At 58.0% G+C, this 22,565-nt stretch overlaps 2 protein-coding genes across 2 annotated transcripts in view; both read right to left on the bottom strand.

Moving 5' to 3' along the window:
* Positions 1–238: 238 nt before the first annotated feature.
* BARHL1 (BarH like homeobox 1) lies at positions 239–8,293 on the bottom strand. Its single transcript, XM_047700107.1, has 3 exons — positions 7,444–8,293; positions 3,299–3,521; positions 239–1,651 (listed from the first exon to the last, which is right to left on the bottom strand). Exons 1-3 carry the CDS (start codon positions 7,907–7,909, stop codon positions 1,357–1,359), a joined length of 984 nt encoding a protein of 327 aa, XP_047556063.1. The 5' UTR covers positions 7,910–8,293; the 3' UTR covers positions 239–1,356.
* A 9,085-nt stretch (positions 8,294–17,378) lies between these two features.
* Positions 17,379–22,565, bottom strand: part of CFAP77 (cilia and flagella associated protein 77) — a 125,479-nt gene continuing 120,292 nt past the window's right edge. The window contains exon 6 of the mRNA XM_047700255.1: positions 17,379–18,178. Coding sequence (XP_047556211.1) covers positions 18,056–18,178 — 123 coding nt within the window. The 3' untranslated portion in view covers positions 17,379–18,055. The remainder of the gene's footprint in view (positions 18,179–22,565) is intronic.

Raw genomic sequence — 22,565 nt, 5'->3', positions numbered from 1 at the left:
CTGGGGCATGGGGCAGACGCGGGGATTTGGCTCCCCTCTGGGTCTCATCTACGTGCTCCCAGGGTCAAGGGGGGAAGTGAGAAGATGCGGGATTGGGGGGTTACCCGTGCAGCGTCAGGCTCCCAGCGAAGGCTTGTTGGGTCCTGGCGGCGCGGGACCGGAGCCGCCTTGGCGCTCGCGAGCGGCCGGAGCCCGATCTCGGCCGGAGCGCGGGGCGGAGGGGGCTGGCGGGGGGGAGTAGCCTCGGAGCCCATCTGTCGGCCCCGCGCCCGGCGGGCCGGTCACCAGCTGCCGGCGCCCTTGTTGCGGCCAGATGAGCCGACTCAGCGAGGGCACCGCAGCCCGGCCGGCCGCCGAGCGAGACCAGGCGCTGACCCCCGCTCCGGCCCCCGGGACCGGCTGGGAGCCGCAAGGAGCCAGATGGAGAGGGAAGGGGGGCGGTGGGGAGAGCAGTAGGCTCGCCTCACTGTAGAGACAGGAAGACTGAGGCCAGGGAGGGGAGGCCCCTGCCCGTGGACCCCAGCGAGGCCAGTGGGCCCCCTGCCCCCTGACCACAGCGCCAAGGAAGAGAGGGGGACAAAAATATTCCCTACTGCGGATGGAAGGAGGCCGCGTCCCAGAAGGGGAAAATGAACCTTAAGGAGGGGCGGAAAGAAGGGCCGAGCCCGGACAGGCGCATGGTCGTTTGTAAGAAGTTTATTTCCACATTTAAAAAAGAGAGAGAACCCGAGGGCCTGCCTGCCCCCGGACAGGAGGCTGGCGGTCGGGGTGGTGGACAAGCCCGACCCCTTCCTGCCTCACCTGGGAGGGAAGAGGGCACAGGCCACAGACTCACTGATTCACGGACACGGTCACGGGCTCATGGGTCACGAATAAATAACTTCATATACACTTTGCACACCTTATGTACAGCTCTGCTGCGGCCCAGGAGGAGGGCTCCACACTCCCCTCCGCCTGTCGGGGTGCGGGGAGAGGGCCGGGTGTACAGCTGCAGCATGAAGGGGGAGCGGGAAAGAGTGCAGCGTCGGGGTCGCCCCCCACCTCCTCCCAAGAAGGTGCAGGGCAGGGCGCCTTGAGGAGCCATGGGGGGCGGGGTGGATGTACACCGGCGGGTGGGAGTGGCTCCTGGACGGCGTGGCCGGGACGGAGCCCGCGGCGGGGTCGGGGGGCTGTTAGGGAGACTCAGTCCGGGTCCGGGCCTCAGTAGACTTGGCACAGGGCCCTTCGGGGGACACTGGCTGGGAGTCCAGGGAGGGCCGGCCAGGGGGCCCCGGGGAAGGGGCGTTGAAACCCCGCGCCCCGCGAAGGGCAGGCGGAAGGAGCCCACGCGGAGCCCCAGGGAGGCGGGCGGGCGCTTCACCGAGGCTGCGCGGCGCGCGGGAGGACGCCGGCCAGCGGGGGCAGCGGCGGGGGCGGCTCGCTGGCGCCCTGGAGTCCGTGGATGAGGATGCGGGGCACCAGAGGTCTCTGCAGGGCCGGCGGCGGCGCGCTGGGCCCGCGGTACAGATACAGTGCGGCGCCGGGATCCAGGTTGGAAACTAGACTCTGCGGGTAGAAATAAGGCGACGGGAACATCCGCTGGAGCGCTGAGTAATTGCCCGCCTCCGCCAGCAACTCCAACCCGACTGCCGTCTGTCGCTTCCATTTAGTCCTGGGGACCGAAATAAAGGCGGACAGCGAGGTCAGGGCTGTGGCGCCCAAAGACCCCTGCCGCTCACGAGTGCTTGGCCCAGAGCGCCTTCAGGGAGGCCAAGAGGGATCCCACGGATTCGTTAATAAATAACGGGGTGCCAGGCACCATGCTCAGCTGTCACATGCATCGGCTCCTGTCATCCCCCAGCCTTCCGTGGCTGCTATCTCTGTTTTACAGATCAGAAAACTGAGGCCTTGGCCATTTTTCGAGATGGTCTCCAAGAGGCAGAGCCCAGGCTCGAAGCCAGGCTGTCTGACCCCGAAGATGGGGTTCTCACCTCACCACACTTGGCTCCGGAGATCACAGGAGACACTCGGAGCTGGGTGTTGGGGCTCCCCCTCCCCTGTGTATGCCCCCCCTGGGAGGATTTAGGAACTCGACCCTGCCCCACGATGATGGGGGGTGTGGAAGAGGTTGGTCCGCTAGCTCGTGGTGGAAGAGGGCCCATTGCCACTGAACCACCGACGGGGCAGATGCCCCGTTGGGCGAGCTTCTCTGGAAGCGCACAGACCGGAGTTGGCAACTGGAGAGTATGAGTACTAGCCGCACACCCTCTCCACCGCACCCGCTGCCCTCAGCACCCAGCTCCCCAGCACAGGAGGAGCCTTGCAGGCTGCGGGAACCCCAATTCGGAGACAGCCAGCCGAGTGTTGGCCTGATGCTGGAGGAGGCAAGGAAGTTGAGGCTACGCTTCAGCTGGGTGCGCCTGACCAGTGAGGCTGGGCCAGCCTGCCCCAGTCCCACCGAGGCGGGCACAGCCACACCAACCGCGTTTCCCTCCCTGAATTATTCATCATCATCATAATTGTGTAATTACTGTAACGGGCCTTAATTATTGATGCCCCGAGCAGTAATCGGTATTTATTATTAATGGGGAGACGTGTTCTGAGGCTTGTTTATGGAAAGCACCATTCCAGCTCACACTGAGTGTGCGAGTGTGAATGTGGGTGTGTGTGAGCTGTGTCAGTGTGTGGGGGGGTGTCTGTGGATGGGTGTGAGTGATTTCATCCTGTGATGGTGTTGGGGGGGCAGCTTCTAGACCAGTGCCCACTGCCAGTTTCCCAATCGCCCTCTCCCCAAGGAGCCGGAGCTGGGTCTGTTTCTTCCTCCAGTCCGACTGTAAAGGCTGAGGTGTCCAGAGAAGCCCCCAGAGAGCTCAGAGAGCCCCCCAACACACACACATCAGGGCGGCCCCTTCATTCCCCGCCCCCCCCCCCAAGACTTTCTGGATACTGAGAGCACCACCCCTCCCCCAGCCTGGCATCCATCCTGGAGAGCTCAGTGGCCCCAATAGGAGCTAAGGCTGGTCCCGGTGCGGAGGGTAGGACCCTGGCTGAGGTAGGGGCAGGCTCATGAGTCTGTCTGTCCTCCTGTCCTGGAAGGGGATGACTGGGCGCTGGAGACGAGTCCAGTCCTGTCGCTGTCCCTCACTGTGGTCTTTGAGCAAGGCCTCCACCCCGCGGGTCCTGAGTCTTCTCACTTTACAGAATAGGGAAAGTGCAGGGGTCCTCTCAGGGTCAGGCCAAGGCTTGCGGGTCCCAGGGAGGGGCAGTTAGGAAAGGAGGGGGGCCCTCTGTCCGCTGCCACCCCGCAGCCAGGACTCACCTCCGGTTCTGGTACCAGGTCTTGACCTGCGTGTCGGTGAGGTTGAGCGAGGCGGCCAGCTCCATGCGGTCCTGCACGCTCAGGTACTTCTGCCGCTCGAAGCTGCGCTCCAGCTGCGCCAGCTGATGGTCCGTGAAGGCCGTGCGCGCCTTGCGGGGCTTCTTCAGGCGCACCGGGGGGCTGTCCCGGGAGCTGGAGATCTCGCGGTCGCCTTCCTCCTTCACTGCGGAGACACAGCGGTGCGTCAGGGCCCGGCCTCGCCTCCCGCCTGCCGGCGCCCTCCCGCCCCAGCTGGCCGCCGGTCCGCTCCGCTCGTGTAAACGCGGCTCCCGACGGCCGTGGCCCCGCCGCACTCAAGCGCTTGGGGCCGCGGCCAAGTGGCTCAAAGGCGGGCTCCCCGGCTCCCCGCTCCCCCGCCCGCCCCAGACCAGGGCGTGAGCCCTGACGGAGGAGGAGGAAGAGGAGGATTGACACCTCCGGGGACAAATGACCCAAAACGAGAGGACCGACCCGCTCGCTCTCCGCCGCGCTCCCTGGAGGGATGAACGGAGTAGCCGTTCCGGAGCCCTGAGCCGACCGGCCGGGCGGAGACGCAGGGGGAGGAGGGAGGGGGTTCCAGCGGGTGGGCCGCATAGGTGCGCGCTTCAGGGGTGCAGGTCTGTGCTGCGCATCCGCGTCCCGATTGCCTGGCCGCGTGCGGACCCGGAAAGGAGGAAGCTGAGGGCCGGCATGTGGGGAGAAAAACCCGCGTGGAGAGACAAAAACCTGTTCGCCCCGCAGCGAATCAGCGTCCCGAGAAGCCAGTCACTGGCCTTGTGAGGTGCGACGCCGTAGCGCCGGCCTCCGCGGTCCCCGAGCTGCCTACAGACCGCGGGGCGGAGGGCGGAACGCCGGGCGCCCGAGCCGGGAGCGCGAAGCTCTCGGAGAAATACCCGGCGCGTTTGCCCCTCGGCTGTGCGCGTCGCCGTGGCCCGCGTTTCCTTGTCAACACACGCCCCACGGCCGCGACACCCCGGCAGGGGCCCCGCTCCTGAGGCCCAAGAACGGACCCGACAGGGGACCGTTTCTTTCTTCCCCCAGACGCCTTCGTTCAGAGCCGACTGCTCCGAAAACGCACACTTGATAGTACAAGCTCCATGAGCTCCTTCCTTCCCTCCCTAAAGTGACGCTATAACCCACAAGACCATGTCCCCTAAGTTGGCTGCGCCAGCTGGGGCTTTCCCCCTCTTTTCCCTCTATTTTCCTTCATGGTGAGTTTCATTGTGCCTGGCATGTGCAGTGACAGGGTTCAGCTGAATGCAAGTTGATTTCTCTCTGTAGGAAACAATAATCCGGTTAATTGAGCCACTAGGGAGTGAGACTTTTCGACCAGAAAGGCAGAGGTTCTCGGCCGGGAGGGCCCCGGCCCTGGGTGCGTGGAGGCAGACGGGCAGGGAGGGCACCGGCTCGGCGGAAACGTCTGGAGATGCCTCCCTCCTGTCTCCACCAGGCTGGTGCGCCAGGCTCTCTCCCTGCCCTCCCTGAGCCGGGGCCACGCTGGGGTATGGGCCACCTCAGGAGGTGCGTTAGGCAAAATCTGGGTTGTGTCTGTGCCCGAAGATAGAAGTTGAAACGAGTGTGAGAAAACAGTTATTCAAACCTCAAACTTAATATCGTGGAAATCTGACTTTTTGAGGGAGCTGCTGGGACTGACTTCAGAAATCCCCAGCTTCTTAGGGCTGAGGTGGGGGATTGAGTTTGTGGTGTCAGGAAGAACGGGTTGGAGACTCCGAGCGTTTCTCTAATCCCTCTTTGACTCAGACTGGTGCCTTGAGGGGCACGCGGTGCTGCTCAGCCTCAGCCTCCCGGACAGTCTCAGCCCAGTGGGGCCTCAGACTCTGGTCTGGAGGCCACATCTCAGTGCCCCAGAGTCCCGGGCCCACTGACCCAGCCTGCTCCGAGCAAAGCGCTGGCTCAATTTCTCCATCCGATTTCTCCGCCGACATCGACATCGGCTCTAGCAAGCAGGACCCAGCGGCAGACCGCCTTACGTCAAAGCCTGGTTTCAGTTTCTTTCAGTGTGACCCTTGAGGAGCCTTTGATGCCAAAAACTCCAGGTGGGGCTGGCCTTCCCTCTGTACCCTCCTTGGAAGAAATTATTCTTAGCTTGGAAGGTGGATGGGGATTTGAATTGCTCTGACGCCCACCCCCGCTGGCTGTCTCACTGGCTCGCTCCGTGTGTCTCTGTCTCAACAAGCCTTCCTAATTCGGGCCCTGAAAAACTCGCTTCCACGTTGGAGAAACACTCCTGACATTGTCTCAGCGGTGGATGTTTCCATTCTCTCTTCCACCTTGGAGCTTTGTAAGTGCAAAGGCAGCGGTTCCTAGGGATGGGGGTGGGGGAGAACTTCACACCCTCTGCTCCAAACCTATTTAAGTGATATGTGGACAGCCGGCCCTCATCACCTCCCTGATCAGATATCATCAGGGACAGGAGAGGAAAATTGATATTCCAATTATCTTAAACGAAATCGTGCCTCAAAATCCCACCTACGGGCAAAGAAATGAAAGGAGACAAGAGCCAAACTATCTTCCACGTCCACCAGCTCCAGCTGTTGGCATGCGGTGTGGGAGATGCTCGCCCCTTACTCTAACCATAAAGCTGGGGTGTTGTTGAGAATTATTAATAATAAACCGCTATCTTATAAATACAGATAGACATTGCCTACCCCTGCCCCCGCCCCCAGCACCTGTCTTTCTCCAGGGCAAGTCTTCTTCGCCTCTCTAAACGGGTCCCAGGGGAAGGGGCAGGGGTCTCTGGGCCACATGCCTCCAGACCTCCTTCCTGGCTTCTCTAGCTTAACCGGCTCAAAGACACTCTCTGGCAGCTTGTGTGGGCAAGCGGAGGGCAGTGGGATGAGGAGTGGGGCCCCAAAGGGGTTTCGGTTTGTGGTCAGGGCCTGTCCACGAATGAATTCTTGGTTGGGAGGAGAGTGTTAAAGTGAGGTTCCCTAAATTCTTGCAAAGGTTTAGTGCAAATAGGGGGAGCAGGCACAGGGCTCCCAAGACAATAAAAAGGTTGCCTTTATTAGGGAAGTTTTGTCTCATGAAAAGGGTTCCTGGAATTAATTGTAAAACTGAAAGAGCTCTGAGCAGCCTCTGCCAGCCCCTAGTTTTCTGCTGGATGGGGACACAGGGCTTTACTCCCTCAATATCCCGAGACTCCTTCCCATCCTGCCTCCTGACTTCTTCCTAGAAAGAATTTTGCGCCTCTGGCTAAAGTCGAGGTAGTGGCTGGGGGTGAGAAAGAAAATTAGGGCCTCTTTTCTTCTTTCCTTCCCCCTTTCCTCTTAATCCTAATCTCGTCTTCCTGGTCAAGACGATAACAAAAAAAACTCCCGGAGGTGGAAAGGCAAACAATTCTAATACTGGGGAAGCGGGGCTGGTCACTTGCGAGTTTCTGGGTCCCACACACAAGCTGAAGTTGGCTGCTCGATGCACTTGAAATCAAATTCAGTGAGAATGGTGGGGTGGGTGCAGGGTCCTCCCCTCTCTGACCCAGACCTCTGAACCTGCTCCCGGTCAGCTGCCTGGCTGATCTTTCTACTTTGAAGTGAGCCTTTCTTTTGAATGATTCCCAGGGTCCAGGTCACACTGGGCCCAATGGGAAGGAAAGCTCAGTTCCTCTTCCCGCCTGCAAGTTCAGATTAAAGGGGAAAATTCTGACTATTCTTAAGGCTCCATCTGAAATATCCTGCTAGGTTTTCACCCTTATAAAAAGGCGTTCAAGCAGAACCCTCTGGACCTTCTATTGCTTCTGCAAGATCTTTTCCCAGAGAAACTCTAGCTGGATAAGAACCTGCTCCTGCCCACCGGTGCTGCTGGGAAAGTGGTCCCAGGTGAAGTTTAGAAAGTTTGCTTGGTGCATTTTGGGGAATCTTTCCTGGAGCACACAGTGTCCCTCTTGCATTTCTCCACTGCACTCTGCTGCTCAAGGCATAGCCACGGGGCCAGCTGAAAGGTTCAGACAAGACCAAAAGGTTCAACCTGGGCCCCGGGGAACTCCGAGTGAGCATGTACATATCCCTATATGCTTTTAGAAATATAGCAGTTCTTAGAAATGTAGCATGACCCCCCCCCCAAGTTTTCTCCTCCTGTTTTCTTACCTTTATACTCGGAGTCTGACGAGGCGTTACTGCCACTTTTGTCCAGCTTGTCTCTAAAGTCCTCCCCAGCCTTGGCCACAAGACGGCCCCCAGGCTCGGGGGCGGCCGACTGCCCGCTGCTAGAGTAGGGTGCACAGGCCGCTAGTGGTTTGCAGTCGGCAAGGATGTCCCTGATCAGAAAGGAGGAGGTCACGGTGCGCGACTGGGCTGGGGCTGAGAGCTGCCCAGGCTGCAGGTGGGAGTCCAAACCTGGGCCTGATGCCCCGCCAGGCCTCGGGGTGCCCGTCTCCAGACAGTCCCTTCCTGGTGAGGCTGGTGAAGAGCAGTCGCTGCTGCTCCCGGAGCGCGGACTCAGCTCCAGGGGCGAGCGGCAGTCCCCAAGCAAGGGGTCCCCCTTGGGAAGGGCGGGGCTGCCCGCACGGTGGGAGAGAATGGAGTCGATCCCAAAGCCATTGGAGCCTTCCATAGCCAAGCTGCGACCTGTCCTCCCCAAAAGCTCCCCACCCACCCCCAACCCCAGCCGCCGCTGCCCCTGCCCCTAGCTGCGGGCTGGCATGGGGAAGGCGGGCAGGGAGCCTGCGGGCACCTTGGACGGAGTTCAGCCTTGGGGGAGCCGGGGAGCTCTGGGCCAACCTCCTCTGCGCATTAGATCCAAAAGGGCTCAGCGCGTCTTCTGCAGCATCGCGCCGAGCTGCCGATCCGAGGGGGGGTGGTGGGAGTGTCAGGGAGGAATGGGAGGGAGGGTGCGCCAAGTTGGGGAGAGCAAAGGGGGAGATGGACGGCCTGAGCGCCCGTTTGGCACAGAAGAGATGCGAGGATGTTGGAATCTAAATAAAGAACGGCTTTAAAAAAAAAATCCAAACCGCACGCTTCCTCCAGGCTAGCAGCCGCCCAGGGCAGCGGGGTCAGTACCGCGGATAGCAGCGGGCCGGAGCCGCGCTACCAGCCGGCGGAACGGAGCGCACCTGGCGGCGTCAGCACCGCGGATAGCGGCGGCGGCGGCGGCGGCGGCGGCCCGCGGCGCATGACGCTCCACCTGGCCAGGGAGGTCCTGTCGCCGCGCTCCCACCGCTCCAGGGGCCCGTCAGCACCGAGGACAGCGCCTCCGGCTCCGCCGTTCTGCTCTCAGCGCGTCCCCCGCGCGCGCCTTCGCCTCCCCCTTCCTTTAAAAAATGAACTTATGTCACTTGTACTTTAGGGCTGGGTTTTTTTTGTTTCTTTTTTTTTTTTTCGTTGTGTTGTGTGTGTGTGTGTGTGTGTTTTTTTTTAAAGGGGACTCGCCCACGTGTCCCCGGAGTGATGATGCTGATTGGCTCCGGCTGATTTTGGGGGTGATGTCACGGTTCCGCAAGCCGCTGCCCGATTCCCTTTCAGTTTGATTAAAAGAGACACTGAATTAATTACACCACAGACCCAACTGTTTACCGGCGATTTCCACACGGTTTGCTTTCATTAGGCTGCTGATGAGGCTCCTAATGAGGGTGATTAGCCGAGGGGGGCACGGGCTAGCGGGGAGGGGTCCGGAGCCGGCTGCTGCTGCCTGCCGCTGCCGGTGGGTCGGGTTGGGAGGTTTTTAAAGTTTTCCCTAACCTCTTCCACAGTTATTCAAATTACTCGTCCTCGGGGCTGTCAGAAATCCTTTCTTCACTTCCCCCCGCCCCCAACCTCCCCCGTTTTTTTTCCCTCCTGCGAGAGAAAGGGACTCAGACTAGCGGAGAAAGTGTGTGTGTGTGTGTGTGTGTGTGCGCGTGAAGCCCTGACCTGGTGTGGGGAAGAGATGTTAGTTTAAGCAACATTGTTTTGGGGCGTTTTCATTGGGCTTTAGATGTTTCCCGTGTAGGACATTTGTAGCCTTCTGTCTGCCCTCTTTGGACCCTGCGGGCCTAGCAGGGGCTTGGGAAACCCTGGTTTCAGCCCCGAAATGGGGCCAGACCGATGGCTTCGTTGTGGGGCGGGGATGGAGAAAGTGGGAAGATCGTGTCTGGGACATTGAGGACCCCGGGAAATCTGTGTGGCCCCAGGGAAGCAGCACACGGGACAAAGAAGACGGGACCTCCTATCCAGCCGATCGCCCCTGCTGTGGCGCTTGTCCCAGGCACTGGGTGTCTTTGTACTTCCAAACAGGGACGTGAAAGAGCTTCCGTATGCGAGTGACTTAGCTTCTTACTCGTCGAGGAGCTGGAGCTCGCCGGGGGATGTATTTTCAAGGCAGCTCTGGAAACACAGCGTTTTCATTGTGAATAATGCGCTGCCTCACCCTCCCCACTCCCCAACCACGGTGCTCTAGTTCCGCACCTTTCAGGGGTTAGCCTTCAGTGTTGGGGCCCAGAGCAGCGGCAGATCTGAAGCGCATCCTTGGCCGGGATCCTCCTGGCACAGCCCCAGGGATCACAACCGTGGTCGGTGGTCAAGGGTGGAGACAGCCGAATGAGCCAGCGCGGCTGCAGGCAGGCCCCACGAGCCTCAAGCACCCCTTCGTCAGCTCCACGCCAGGAGCCCAGGCCTTCCCAGGCGGGCCCGCATGCTGCCATCCCCTTCCCCAAAGGCCCCCAGAGAACTACCTGGACCCCACGTCCGGCTCAGCGTCCCAGACCACAGCAGAACTATGATGCCCCCGCATCCCCCCAAACCCAAGACCCGGCCCGTAGAAGCCCCACACGACCCGGCGAGCAGAAACTTTCTTCTTCCTCCGGTGAGGTTGGCGGTGGCCTCACGCCTGGCTCCCCGCGCTCTCCCCCTGTGCCCGCCGGCAGATTGGAAGCGGCCTCGCGGCTGGCCGGGCTGGGAGCGAGGACGGGTGGCTCCCCGGGGACCGCGGGCCCCGCTCGGCTGCAAGCTGTCAGGGAGGCAGGAGGGCGGGCGCCGAGGGGCCGAGAGCAGACAGGCCCCCGCCCCAGCTCTGCCGCGGTTGCAGTGGGTGCCTCCCGGGCTGACCTGCGGGTGGGTCGTTAAATTTTCGTTGGGTGGTTGGGGAGGGGGACATAAATCACAAGGGCCGCAGGCTGCCCTGGCCCTTCCCAGGGCCAGCCCCAGCTTGGGCCTGGTTTCTCCTGTTCTGGGCGCCTCTGGAGGCTTTTTCTCCTCTCCACTCTATCGCTCCACCCCTGCTCCTTCCCGCCTCATGCTGCATCTTTGGAGAACCCCACCTCCACCGGAGCCCGACAGGTCCCAACTCAGTCAACAAGATCCCCCATCCTGGGCCTCTTAACGATGGGGATGCCCCCAGGGCCAGGATCCATGGACCCCGCCAGGTCATGAGAAAGTCATTGTTCTGCTCTTGCCCACAGGTGGGTCTTGAGCAGCGCCTGCCCTGGGCAGACCTCTTTTGGCCTCTTGGTCTTAGGCTGGGGTTTGGATCCCGGACCTAGCGAAAGCAGAGCTGCCGCTAGCGTGGAGCCCTGAGCCCTGCTCCTGGCGATGATCAGAACTGCAGCGGGCATGTGGAGTGTGTGTGGAAGAACGGATCTTTTACAGTTGAAAAGAACAGCATGAATCGAAACTTCATGCAGCCCTGGCTGGCTTCTCAGCACTCCTTAGAGCCCAGGAATATCTAACAAGTCGTTAGGGTTCGATCATTGGTCACGGTCTATTCTCATATAGAACATGCTATGCGATTTATTTCATTTGGAAATTTCTCTGAGATTCAGCGTCTCATTAACCTCATTTTATTCCCATCTGGGTGTCTCCAGCTCGGCCACCAGACCTCCTCCTTCTCTTTTCTCCATCCCCTAGCTGCTTCTTACATCTCAGCCCGTCCACAGCCTGAATGTGTGTGTGCTCACCTGGCCTCTTGTTTAGCCGGGAAGGTGCCTGAGAAGTGGCCTTGGACTAAGCATCCAGGGGTTCCGGGGCAAGGGGGATCCACCCGACCCTTTGAGAAAGGAGCCTGGTCAGTCCTGGAAGGATATAGGGGCTTTGAGGTCCAGCAAAGCTGGTGTGGACCATAGCAAGTGACCTAACCTCTGAGAGCTCTATTTACACAGCAGGAGGCAGACCTCTTTCCCCCTCCCCAAGGAGGAAGTGGGCCTGCCGGAGGGGCTTTGGGGTCCCAAGGAAAGCAAAGTGAATGAGTGTCAGGCTCCCAGGGGCCAGACCAGGCTCCAAGGGCTACTCAGTCTTAACCAAGAGTTGGAACTGCCACTCCAGTGCCCAGGCTCCCTCTTCCAGACTCCAAACACTCCTCCCCAGCCTCCTACTTCCTCCTGGAACTTAGAGCTTCAAATTCCTGTCCCTAGGCCTCCCCAGAACTTTGAGGCTGCTTTAAAAAAAAAAAAAAACACGCAAAACTTCAGCCTCTCCACGGACCCAGAGGCCTGGAAGGTCCCAAACCACTCACCCACAGACAAAGAGACAGCCACAGAGGAGGAGCTGTCACTCTTCTCCAGGAGCAGGAAGGGCAGCTGCATGGACAAGTCTTCATAAGACCTGGGCTCTGGCTCTGACCTTACTCTGGACAGGCCATGTCTCTGGCCTGGACCTCAGCTCTCCTTCTGGTGCAAAGATGTTAAACGTCAGAAGGTCTGTAGTGAGGGCCGTGGGTGGCAGAGGCCCATAGGTGGTGACGGAGATGGTGTTGAAGGAGACCACACGTCCTCTTGCTCCCACCCTGAGGCTCTTGGTTTGTGTTTGGCTTTGCCCCCAGAATGGGCCTGGGAGTCTCTGGGCCTCTGGCTGGGTCATGGTTCTTACCAGCTTCCTTCTTCCCAGCCTCACCTCCCTCTCCCCTGAATGCCACCAGGCCCCAAGCATGGAGGGAGGGGTGGTCTGGCCCCTTTTGTTTGCTGGGTTAACAAGCAGAGCCCCGCAGGGGGTTGTGCCCCAGGCTTTCTGAGAAGGATCCTCAGGTCTTCTCTGATCTCGGAGAATTGTAACTGGAATGCCATTCAAGGTTCTGAGGACCTGGGACCAGGGGCAGGACAGTGCGGCCGGAGCAGCTGGTTGGGGTTGTGGACTGCAGAATTGGCTAGACTTGAAGAAGCAGAATCCTGGCTCCGGAGTCCAAGCTGGGACCTAGGGGAGGCCGGTGAGACATCTTTACTGAAACTTCACTATTCTGCCCATCAGGGATTTTAAAATTTTGATTAAAACAGTATTGCATGAAAGTATTGTTTGTCTTGGTTCCGAGTTTGGGGGCGGTCCTAGAAATGCGCCTTCTCTGCTTCACTGTGGTCCCAGCCCTACTCTGTGGCCTTAAGCAAACCCTTTCTGAGCCTGTGATTTTTTTTTCAGCTGTTAGATGAGGATAATGTTGCCCCTTTACCTGGTCTTTGTGAGGACTCTGCACCGGGCTCAGATCCCAGAGCGGAGTGATTATGTAGTTCATGGTACAACTACTGCTAACAACAGCCAATGCTTTTTCTCTGGCCTGTTACCTTGCCTCGCCAGCCCCTGCAGCAGAGGTCCGCTCCCCAGCCTTGGCCCAGGGCCTTCCCGCTAAAACCTGTTTTTAATGTGGGGTGGGCAGGGGACTTGGATGACAGAGGCCAGGCCTGGATGCTAATATCTCTCTGCTCTGCAAACAGATGGGTTGGACAAGGATTTGGACACTTTGTGGGCCTCAAGGTCATGCTGTTCTCAACCATTTGTGTTAGTTTAGTTTAGCTCAAAACCCCGTGGATCTCCTGAAACCAGAAAGAGAGCATATTCGTTATTTTCCTCCCTTCCTTCCCACCCACTCCCTCCTCCCTTCCCTGCCTCCCTCCTTTTTTCCTGCTGAGTGTGCGCTCTGCTCTGGCCGGTGCACCATGCTAGACGCCGGCCAGGCCGTGGGGGATTGTGACAGAAAGGACCCACCTCATGAGTCCAAGAAGGACAGTGGTCCCCATTCATCTAAACTCCCTTTCGCAGATAATTTCTCATTTGTGGATTCAAGTTTAAAGTGTACCTGCATTCAGTTCTGGGAGCCTATGTAAAAAGCCAACCTAGTTTTTATGTTTTTTCTTTTAATGATGATTTCAAACATCAGAGCATTTCCCAGGTAAAAAGAAATGCAGCAAAAAGACTGCTTGGGCCCAAAAAGCCAAATGCAAGAGAAGATACTTGATTGGAAACAGATCTGTCTGGCTTCCCTGAGACCCGCCTGGGCATCTGAGCCTCTGGTCCGCTCGCTGCCATGGAGATGTGCCTTCTCTCGCCCCCCTAAAGCTGTGATTTCTAAGCCACCACTGCTTGAAGCCCAGGGATAGGCGAACCAAAACGCCAAACCATCTCTGTCCTGATCCCAGGCCCAAGCCCAGGGCCTGGATTTAGAATATGCAGCCTCCCAGCCCGCTTCCTCTTCAGCCTCTAGCGCCGCCCTGCCAGGCAGAAGCAGGAATCTTCTGCCATCCCTGAGAAGGGTTCTGCACGACCCTGAGACTCCAGAGTCTTTGTTCTTCTGGCCTAGAAAACAATCACCTGGTTAGGTCAGTGCGAGAGACAGAGAAGAGAGACAGAGAAAGAGAGGCAGAGCGACGGAGGAGGAGGGAGAAGAAGAGGGAGAGGGAAGTGTAGGGGAGGGGAGGGGAGGGGAGAGAAGGTGAAGAATGAATGAAGATGAGGTTTGGGCTCGGGTTTAAAAACCTGGAAGTTGGAGCGCCTGGGTGGCTCAGTGGGTTAAGCCTCTGCCTTCAGCTCAGGTCGTGATCCCAGGGTCCTGGGATCGGGCTCAGCAGGGAGCCTGCTTCCTCCTCTCTCTGCCTGCCTCTCTGCCTACTTGTGACCTCTCTCAGTCAAATAAATAAATCTTTTAAAAGCCTGGAAGTGGACCCAAGTCCGTGGGGGTTGAGCAGGAAGAGAAAGCCACATCTACCACCCAAGAGGTCCGTCCCAGTCCTTGTTTGGTGGCTAAGTCACTCTGCAGCCCTCTGTCTTGTGCAGGACTCGATGATGTTTTCTCAAGCCCCTCCCTGTCCCCCCCCAGTCTTACACCCACGCCTGAGCCCCACCCCACCCCAGCCCCACCAAGGGCTCTGCAGCATGAACCTCACAGGGCACTTCAAGAAATTTCAGGCTGACCAGGTGAGGGTCCAGCTGCTTCCCTGTGGCTGGTGGAAGGCAGCGCACATGGACCTCTTTGGTGAAATCTCTGATGGGATATTGCCAAGAAACTCAACCAGGACGGAAAATGCTAACCAGCAGGGAGAGGAACAAAACCAGGGACATACGGCAGTATCTCTGGTGATGGCTGTCCTTGCATGGCATTCATGGGTGGTTGACTAGGAGGGCTTCGGATGCAAAGCCACACGCTCCCCGTTCCCACCCACCTTGGAGAAGTAGTTTTGGGAGCAGGTTCTGGAACGCGTGGGTCTTGCGTATTTTCCACCTGTGAAGTGAGGGCGGTGGTGGTAGAGGGAGGTAACTGGCGGTTCCCAAGGCCCCCCTGGCTAGAACCTCCAGGGACTCTACCCTGGGTCTTGAAGGGCAGGCAGAGCCACCCCAGTTGTGCTGGGGGGACCCTCAGTGGGGGGACCCCCAGTCGGGGTCAGTGCAAGTGAGCACAAGTGTTTAGTCTGATGTAACTGGACACCCAAGAAGATGGAATCGACCGGAATCCGACCCCTGGCTTTGTGCGGATACGAATAATTAATGAAGAGGGAAGGACCAAGCTGGGGAGCCGGACTGCGGGAGGGAAGGGACCAGGAACTTCGGCAGCCTCTGACTCGGACTTGCCAGACGGTGGCGCTGTAGGACTAGGACAAGGAGCTGGGGTGCTCTTGGTTGGAGCCGCACAGGCCCGCCGGTGGGTGGAGGGGGCACCCAGAAGCTGGGATCTCCAGGCCAAGGCAGAGGGTGCCGCTCCCCGGGGAATCTGCCGCAGTCCCAGCAGGTCTCACGCAAGCTGGAGCACGACAGGCTCACGTCAGCCAAAGAGATACCCCGTAGCTATTTCTGTCCCACTCTGGACTGACCCCCTGGCCCAGGTCCTTGAAAAAACAGACCCGGAGGGGCCACTCAGGGGCCTCGTGTCCCAGCAAGATTGCCCACCCTTCTGTGCATAACTTCCAGTCCCTCAGGAAATTCGGCGTCCTGGTGTGCCCCCTTCCCTTTTTGAGGGGGACTTAAGAGCAAAAAAGTGGGTTAAATTCAAAATATCTGTACTTTTTTGAGGTACCTGGACACAAAGGCTTTCATTCCTGTATTGTTTGTTTTTAAGGGGGAAGGGGCAGAGGCAGAGGGAGAAGCAGGCTCCCTGCTGATCAGAGAACTGGAGACGGGACTCCGTACCTCGACCCTGGGATCATGACCTGAGCCGAAGGCAGACGCTTCACCACCTGAGTCACCCAGGCGCCCCAGGTTTTGCTCCTAAAATCACACCCCCATCCCGGAATTGTTCCCAGGATTTTGGTTGCCCCCTTTCAGTGTGCTCTTTTAATAAGAAGACAATAATCCCCATTAATCTATTGCTTCGAAGTGCCAGCCCCTGTGCTAATCCTGGTGTACACGTTCTCGACTGTAATCGTGGTCTAATTTAGCTTGAGGAGATGTCCTGTACCGTGCCAGGGTCCTGTGTCACAGGTGAGGCCCAGAGAGGCTAAGACACTTGCTCGAGAGCACACAGAAATTACTGATGAGGGCGGGCTTCATGCTCTTGACCACACGGGATGGCCGCCAGCTCAGTGGCCAGGCCCTTTGGGCTCTCCTGTGCTCCCACACCAGGCTCCCTGCTCCCTGCGGGTCAGAAGGCTTCAGGGTGGCTTTAGCCAAAACCAGTGGGGGTGCTTGTTTCCCTGCGGCTCCCGTGGTAGAAGGAGGATCTCCAGCCCTGGGAGTAGGTTGGCGTCTGAGGGGTGTTAGCGTGTGTGGCATTTGTGTGGCGTTGGAAGGCACGCGCGTGTCGGGGCGGGGGTGGATGGCTGATCAAGGAATCCAGCCAGACCTGTAAGCCCCCGACTGGGGCTTGGGTATGCCTCCAGGCCTCGGCCTCGGCCTGTAGGGGGTCCGTCCACAGTTACTGCTGGTGCTTACATATGCCGGGCCCTTGGGAGCTCAGGTCCCCGATCCCGTGCAACCTCCCAGCTAGAGGAGAGACAGGCAGGAAAGCAGCCATCATTGCTCTGTCGAGGATAAAACAAGTTGATGTGAATTTTACCGGTGGCTATTTCAGGGACCGCGTTTTGAGTTAGGGTACTCGATTTTTGAGCTAAGATCTGAATGACGAGAAGGGGTGGGCAGGTGACAGGCGGGGACCCAGGTGTTCCAGGCAGAGGGACAAGCAAGCGGCAAGCCTAAGGCAGGAGTGAGGGCTGTGGCTGCGGGTAACCAGGAACAGAACGACACCAGGGGTGGGAGATGAAGCCAGAAGGGACGGCCTCACCTCGGGCGCCGTGGGCTGGGTGAGGACTGAGGAGTTTCCTTCGAGGGCGGCAGAAGCTGCTGGAATGCTAAGGGGCTGCTCAGTGGAGAGCATGGTTGGGAGGGCAGCGGGGAGAGGGGACGTTCTCCAGAGACATGGTGGTGGCGCTTGGAGAGGAGGGCCAGGAAGGGGTCTTCTGGGAGCAACGCTGACAGGCTTGTCTCTGGATTCGAGGCGAGAGGACAAAAACAGAGTGATGAGGACTTCTGCTTCAGCGGCAGGGCTGACGGTGGATCCCGCATGAGATGCGAGAAGCTGAGGGAGAAGTAAGTTTGGTGGGAAAAATCAAGTGCTCCGTCTCGGCCGTGCTGGGGAGAGGGCAGCACCCGCCGCTTGAGAGGACAGGTCAGCGGCGTGGGAAGAGAGAGCCGGAAGTCCCGGCGGGGTCGGGGGGCCCTCTGGGTCCAAGATCAGCAGTTGGGATCTTCAGACCAGCGTGGATTTAGAACCCGGAGGCTGGGCCTGATTTCACGCAGACACCGCTGGGATGTGTCAGGGAAGGTAACCAGCCTCGAAGGGCCTCCGTTTCGGAACCCCATCAGACGGGAGCTGGGTTCTCACACTGGTGGTAGGTTTAAATAAAGACACAGCGGGAGGAGAACAAATAGCAATTTTAATGTAAAATAGAGCAGCATACAGTTGGCGGGGAGAAGGCGAGGACGTGAAGAATGCTTGAGGGGAGAAGTGCCCAGGAGCCTGGCTGAGAAAGTTCCTCAGCCTGGGTCTCATCCGCCCACCTACGGGCCCAGAGCTCTCTCCTTCGGCGGGGTTGGCCTTCCCAAGGTCCGTCCGGGTGGAGGAGCCCCTCTTGGTCTGCCTGATGGACAGGCGCCTGGCGTGGGTGGCGGGGGCAGGCCCTGGGTCTTTGTCAGGGGTCCCTGAGAGAGAGTACTGGCGCGAGGAGGCATCAGGCATCCCCAAAGCACAGTTACACTCATGCTCGGGATATAAAACGAGGACTTTCCGCAGGAATCACAGGGGTGGTTTGGCTGGAGTCTGGCAGCTGCCAGCGGTTGGGGGGTTGGGTTCGCCTTCCCACAGGAGGGCCGGACAACCGAGGGAGGGTGGGCTCCAGCGGGAGGAGGAATCCTAGCCGGAGGGTCCCTGGGGCTACGTTCGTTCTGGCTAACCTAAAAGGGGGCGGGGACTCTTACCAAATAGAACCAATCAAAGACCTGAACCTGAGGTCCTTGCCAAAGCATGGGGGGTGGCGGTGTCTCACGTGAGCGGGCAGAGAAGGGGAAGTTCCTCAGACTGTTCTGCCAGGCCTGGCAGGCTTTAGGGGTGGGTGTAGTTGCCCATCCGCAGGGTCCCCTGGCGCACCGCCTGCTCGTCCTGGTGGGCTCTCAGGGCCCTCTGGCGATCGGCCTCCGTGGGGAAGGTGCTGAGGTGGGGAAGCACCTGTGGACGGGAGAGGGCAGGTCAGTGGGCTCGCGGCTCCTTCCCGGGGCTCCCCTGCTCTCCCGGCCCGCCCCCCGCCCCCGCCCCGCTTCCATCTCCGAGCAGCGACAGTGATATGAGTCACGGTGAGAGGGACGGAAGTGAGGAGTGAGCGCCCCTCAGTGAGGAGCCCTGGGTGGGCGGAAGGCCTCGAGGGCAATGCCAGCCTTCTGGAGGACACATGGGGACAGATCCAAGAGTGTTTCTCTGTTAGAATGTGAGGCAGTCAGTACTGGTCTTGTCTCCCCTGAGAATGGGTGCGGAGTGGATGTGACCTGGCCTGGAACACCGCCAGGGGCCCCCCAACCCAAGATCTGGGTCACCACTTCGGGTCCGCCAGACTCTTATTGTGGGCTGTCTGGCCTCAGGTCCTAGGAGCATGTGCTCACCATCCACGTACCTGAGGTCCCAGTGGAACCCAAGCTGAATGTGTTCACCATTTTACAGATGAAGAAACTGAGGCCCAGAGCAGTCTGTCCAAGGCTGGCTGCACGGGGAATCCGTGTCAGAGAAATTGTTTTAGCCTCCACCGCCCACCCCTGGACACTAAATTGTGGATTCTTGCTAGAAAATTCTGTTGCACCCACAGCTCACACTGTGTTTGGGTGCCTCCCCCAACCCCTTCAACTCGAGCATGAGGTGAAAGGGGGTAGGGGCTGCTGAAGTAGGAACTCGTAAAAGTCAGATGGCAGTGGGTTGACTCGGATGTTACTGTAGGACATAAACCACGTTCTTCATTCTTAGGCAAGTAGACTCTTTGGCGACTGCAAAAAGTCATGGACCTTCTCCTCTGGGGGGAAAAATACCCCAAGTCCTAACATACAAAATGATGTGGGTCACCACTTAAGATCTGTGGACCCTTTATAAGTCCCCCTCGGGCTGTCTGTGTGTGGCAGCACTTCCGGAAGCCACTGCAGCCCTAGCCTCAGGTTTTGAATTTCTTGGATGTACATTAGGATCATCTGGGGCCCTTGTAACCCAGGTAGGGCCAGAGCCCAATTCCAAAGCTCTTGAGTCCTCTTAGGGCAGGGTCCTTGCCGCAGTCACCTGATGCCTCCCTGGACCCAGGGCTCCACACCTGTGCTCAATCAACTCCTTTTGGTCAATCAAACCATAATCCTGTTCTCAGCTGCATCTCCAGCTTCAGAAAAGTCCCCAGGTGGCCGCATACAAGTTATTTGGGAAGAAAGAAGACCCTACACTTTGTGCGGGAATAAAATAGCCAGCAAACAAAAGGCTTCTAAGGTGTATCTTTGTGTCCCTTCTGGCAAGGGATGGCTTGGTTTTTACACTGTGATACAATTTTCCTGACACCTGTGCTTCCCAGAAGGCAGCTAGAGGTGCTCAGGAAGGCTGGCACTTAGGCTCTCCAGACACCTCGTGGGCTCCCCGGCTGATTCAGATGCCCGGCCAGCTGGGACTCCTATGTGTTCAGGGTCTCCTGAGGCATTCAGAGTGGCAAGGCTCCCCGGAGGCCGGGCTTCTGCCAGGGAAGCATAGCTCTGCAGCCCACATCTCTGCTAATTCCACACATCCCCCCTGGCCTTTGTAGAGGGCTGAATGGTGACCCCCTAAAAAGATATGTCCACATCCTAACCACTGGAACTGAGGATGTGACCTTTTCAGATGTAATTAATTTAAGGATCTCAAGATGAGAACATCCTGAATTATTCAAGAAGGTTCTGATTCTGCTGGCAAGAATGCTGGAGACAGAAGACATAGACACAGAGGACAGGACCACATGAGGCCATAGTGATGTGGCCACAGTTCAGGAACGCCAAGAGCGCCAGTAGCTGGAAGAGGCAAGGAGGCATTCTTCCCTCGGGCCTTTGGTGGGAGTGTAGCCCTGCTGACATCTTGATTTTGGGTTTCTGGCCTCCAGAACTGCCAGAGAATGGATTTCTATTGTTTAAACCACCAAGTTTGTGATAATTTGTTATGGTAGCCTCAGGAAATGAGTACAACCTCCAAGCCATTCCCTGGGCAATTCAGTACGCATCAATGGTACAGGGTACTGTTGCCATTTGGTGGGTGGTGTTGGTTTGGTGTTGATGGTGAGTAGTACTGATGGATGGTGGTACTGATGGATGGTAGTGTCGCTGATGGATGGTGTTGATGGTGGGTAGTGTTGATGGATGGTTGGTACTGATGGTGGGTAATGTTGATGGTGGGTAGTACTGATGGATGGTGGTACTGATGGATGGTTGGTACTGATGGTGGGTAGTGTTGATGGTGGGTAGATGGTGGGTAGACTGATGGATGGTTGGTACCGATGGTGGGTAATGTTGATGGTGGGTAGTACTGATGGATGGCTGTACTGATGGATGGTTGGTACTGATGGATGGGAGTGTCCCTGACAGATGGTGTTGATGGTGGGTAGTGTTGATGGTGGGTAGTATTGATGGATGGTTGGTACTGATGGTGGATAGTGTTGATGGTGGGTAGTACTGATGGATGGTGGTACTGATGGATGGTTGGTACTGACGGTAGATGGTGTTGATGGTGGGTGGTGTTGATGGTGGGTGATGTTGATCTGGTGCTGCTGGTGGGTGGTGTCGGAGGGTGGCAGGTGGTGTTGATTAGATGGAAGTAGGCTCAGCACTCACTCCCGTCTCCTAAGGAGGCGGCAGAAGGATCCAGCCCCAAGGAGCTACTCAGCTTAGAGATAATCATATGAAAACCAGCACACAGACAAAAGAGAACCCTAGAAGAAATTTTCTTTTCTGCAGTCCCCTTTTACTTAGAAACTTAAGTGGGAAAGAAATATTCACTCATACATTCATCTAAAAAATTCGCATTAAGTGCCTACTGTATTCCAAGAATGACTGGGACGTTTTGTACTTTAGCATTCAGTTCCATTTTCCCTTTGGTTTTCTAGAGGGACGTTCTGAACGTAGGAGGCTCACCCCCGTGGCCGACCACACACATTCTGGCACACACTATGTGACCAGCCGCACTGGGGGACGTGGGAGAGGCAGAAGGCATGCCACATGTGGTCTCTGATGTCATGAATTCCCATTCCAGCTGGAACTTTATGGGATTAAGTCATCCAAGACAGGGGAGCTCAAGCCAGTAACCAGCCCTGGAGCCCTGTAAAACAGGGTGTGCACCTGTCCTGTGCGGGGACCCCCAGTGCCTGGCACGGGGCCACGTTTAAACAAAGCTGCTTGGTGTGTGTGTCCCAGATGAAAACCAAAGGAGATTTGTGTGACTGGGTCTGATAGGCTCTTCTAAAGCCTAACTCAAGAAAAACCTTGCACCCAGCGCAGGAGGGGTCTTTAGAAAGAAGGGAACCTGGATCCCTTGAAATCCCCAAATTCCCCAGCAGAAACCAGGAGTCCCTGGAGAGGGGAGGTCCAGCTCTCAGAATGCCAGGAAGCAGGGTGCCCCTCTGGACCCTTCAGCTGTGCCAGCTGCAGCACACGGATTTCACACAAGCCCCAGACTGTCCAGACGTTGTCTCCATTTTACAGATGGGGAAATAGAGGCCCAGAAAGGTTAAGTCGCTCACCCCGGTCGCACAGAAAAGCCAGAGCTGTGGGACTACCCCAGGTCTTCACTGAGAGACTCAACTCTCCTAATAAATGCTCGTGAAATGAATCGAGTGAGTCACCGCTGGGAACGTTGTGGCTCCTATCCCGCAGGCACACTCCCCTCCTAAAATAGCAACTCAGCCAGAGATGAGGAGCCTAATTACAAGTCAGGCCTCAAGCCGCGTGTGGTCACGACCCCACAGACCCCTGGAGCCCCAGGATGAAGAGCTTCAGAGCAAGGAATTCCTTCGGAGACGCTTCTAAATTAAGCCATCCGCGGTCTGCCTCCGCCTGGAGCTAGGAAATTGTGACGGCGTTGGCAGGAGGCAGCTCTGCTCAATACAGCCGAGTCGCTCTAGGGTCCACGAAGGTAAATAAGAGGCGAACGGCCGGCCTGCCAGTAGTGGGCACAGCTCTAGCCCCATCGACCAAGGCCCTGCACCTGTCCAGATGGGCAGCATCTAAACAGCATTGCCCAGACAGGGACCAGGTGCCTCCGCCATGCGGCACATGTGGGGACACGCCGGTGAGGGAGACAGGCGGTGGCGTGCACCCATGGGCCCTGCAGGACGGCAGGGTGGGGGGCGGCGCGGAAAACTACGCATGTTTAGTGGCAATTTATTAGGACCATGGATGGGGATTTTATTTTAAAATTTTTAAAGATTTTATTTATTCCTTTGACAGAGATACAGCGAGAGAGGGAACACAAGCAGGGGGAGTGGGAGAGGGAGCAGCAGGCTTCCCGTCGAGCAGGGAGCCTGATATGGGGCTCGATCCCAGGACCCTGGGATCATTATCTGAGCCGAAGGCAGTTG

This window comes from Lutra lutra, chromosome 13 (assembly GCF_902655055.1).
Source record: "Lutra lutra chromosome 13, mLutLut1.2, whole genome shotgun sequence".
Classification (NCBI taxonomy): domain Eukaryota; kingdom Metazoa; phylum Chordata; class Mammalia; order Carnivora; family Mustelidae; genus Lutra; species Lutra lutra.
The sequence above is the reverse complement of the archived record's forward strand: the minus strand, read 5'-3'. Positions and strand labels throughout refer to the sequence as shown.

Bases quoted from the DNA above. Each gene is read 5' to 3' on its own strand.
- BARHL1 (XM_047700107.1), bottom strand. From the start codon at position 7,909: ATGGAAGGCTCCAATGGCTTTGGGATCGACTCCATTCTCTCCCACCGT. The intron at 3,522-7,443 runs GTAAGAAAACAG...GTGTCTCCGCAG, and splicing joins GTCAGACTCCGAGTATAAAG to TGAAGGAGGAAGGCGACCGC. The intron at 1,652-3,298 runs GTGAGTCCTGGC...TTCGGTCCCCAG, and splicing joins ACCTGGTACCAGAACCGGAG to GACTAAATGGAAGCGACAGA.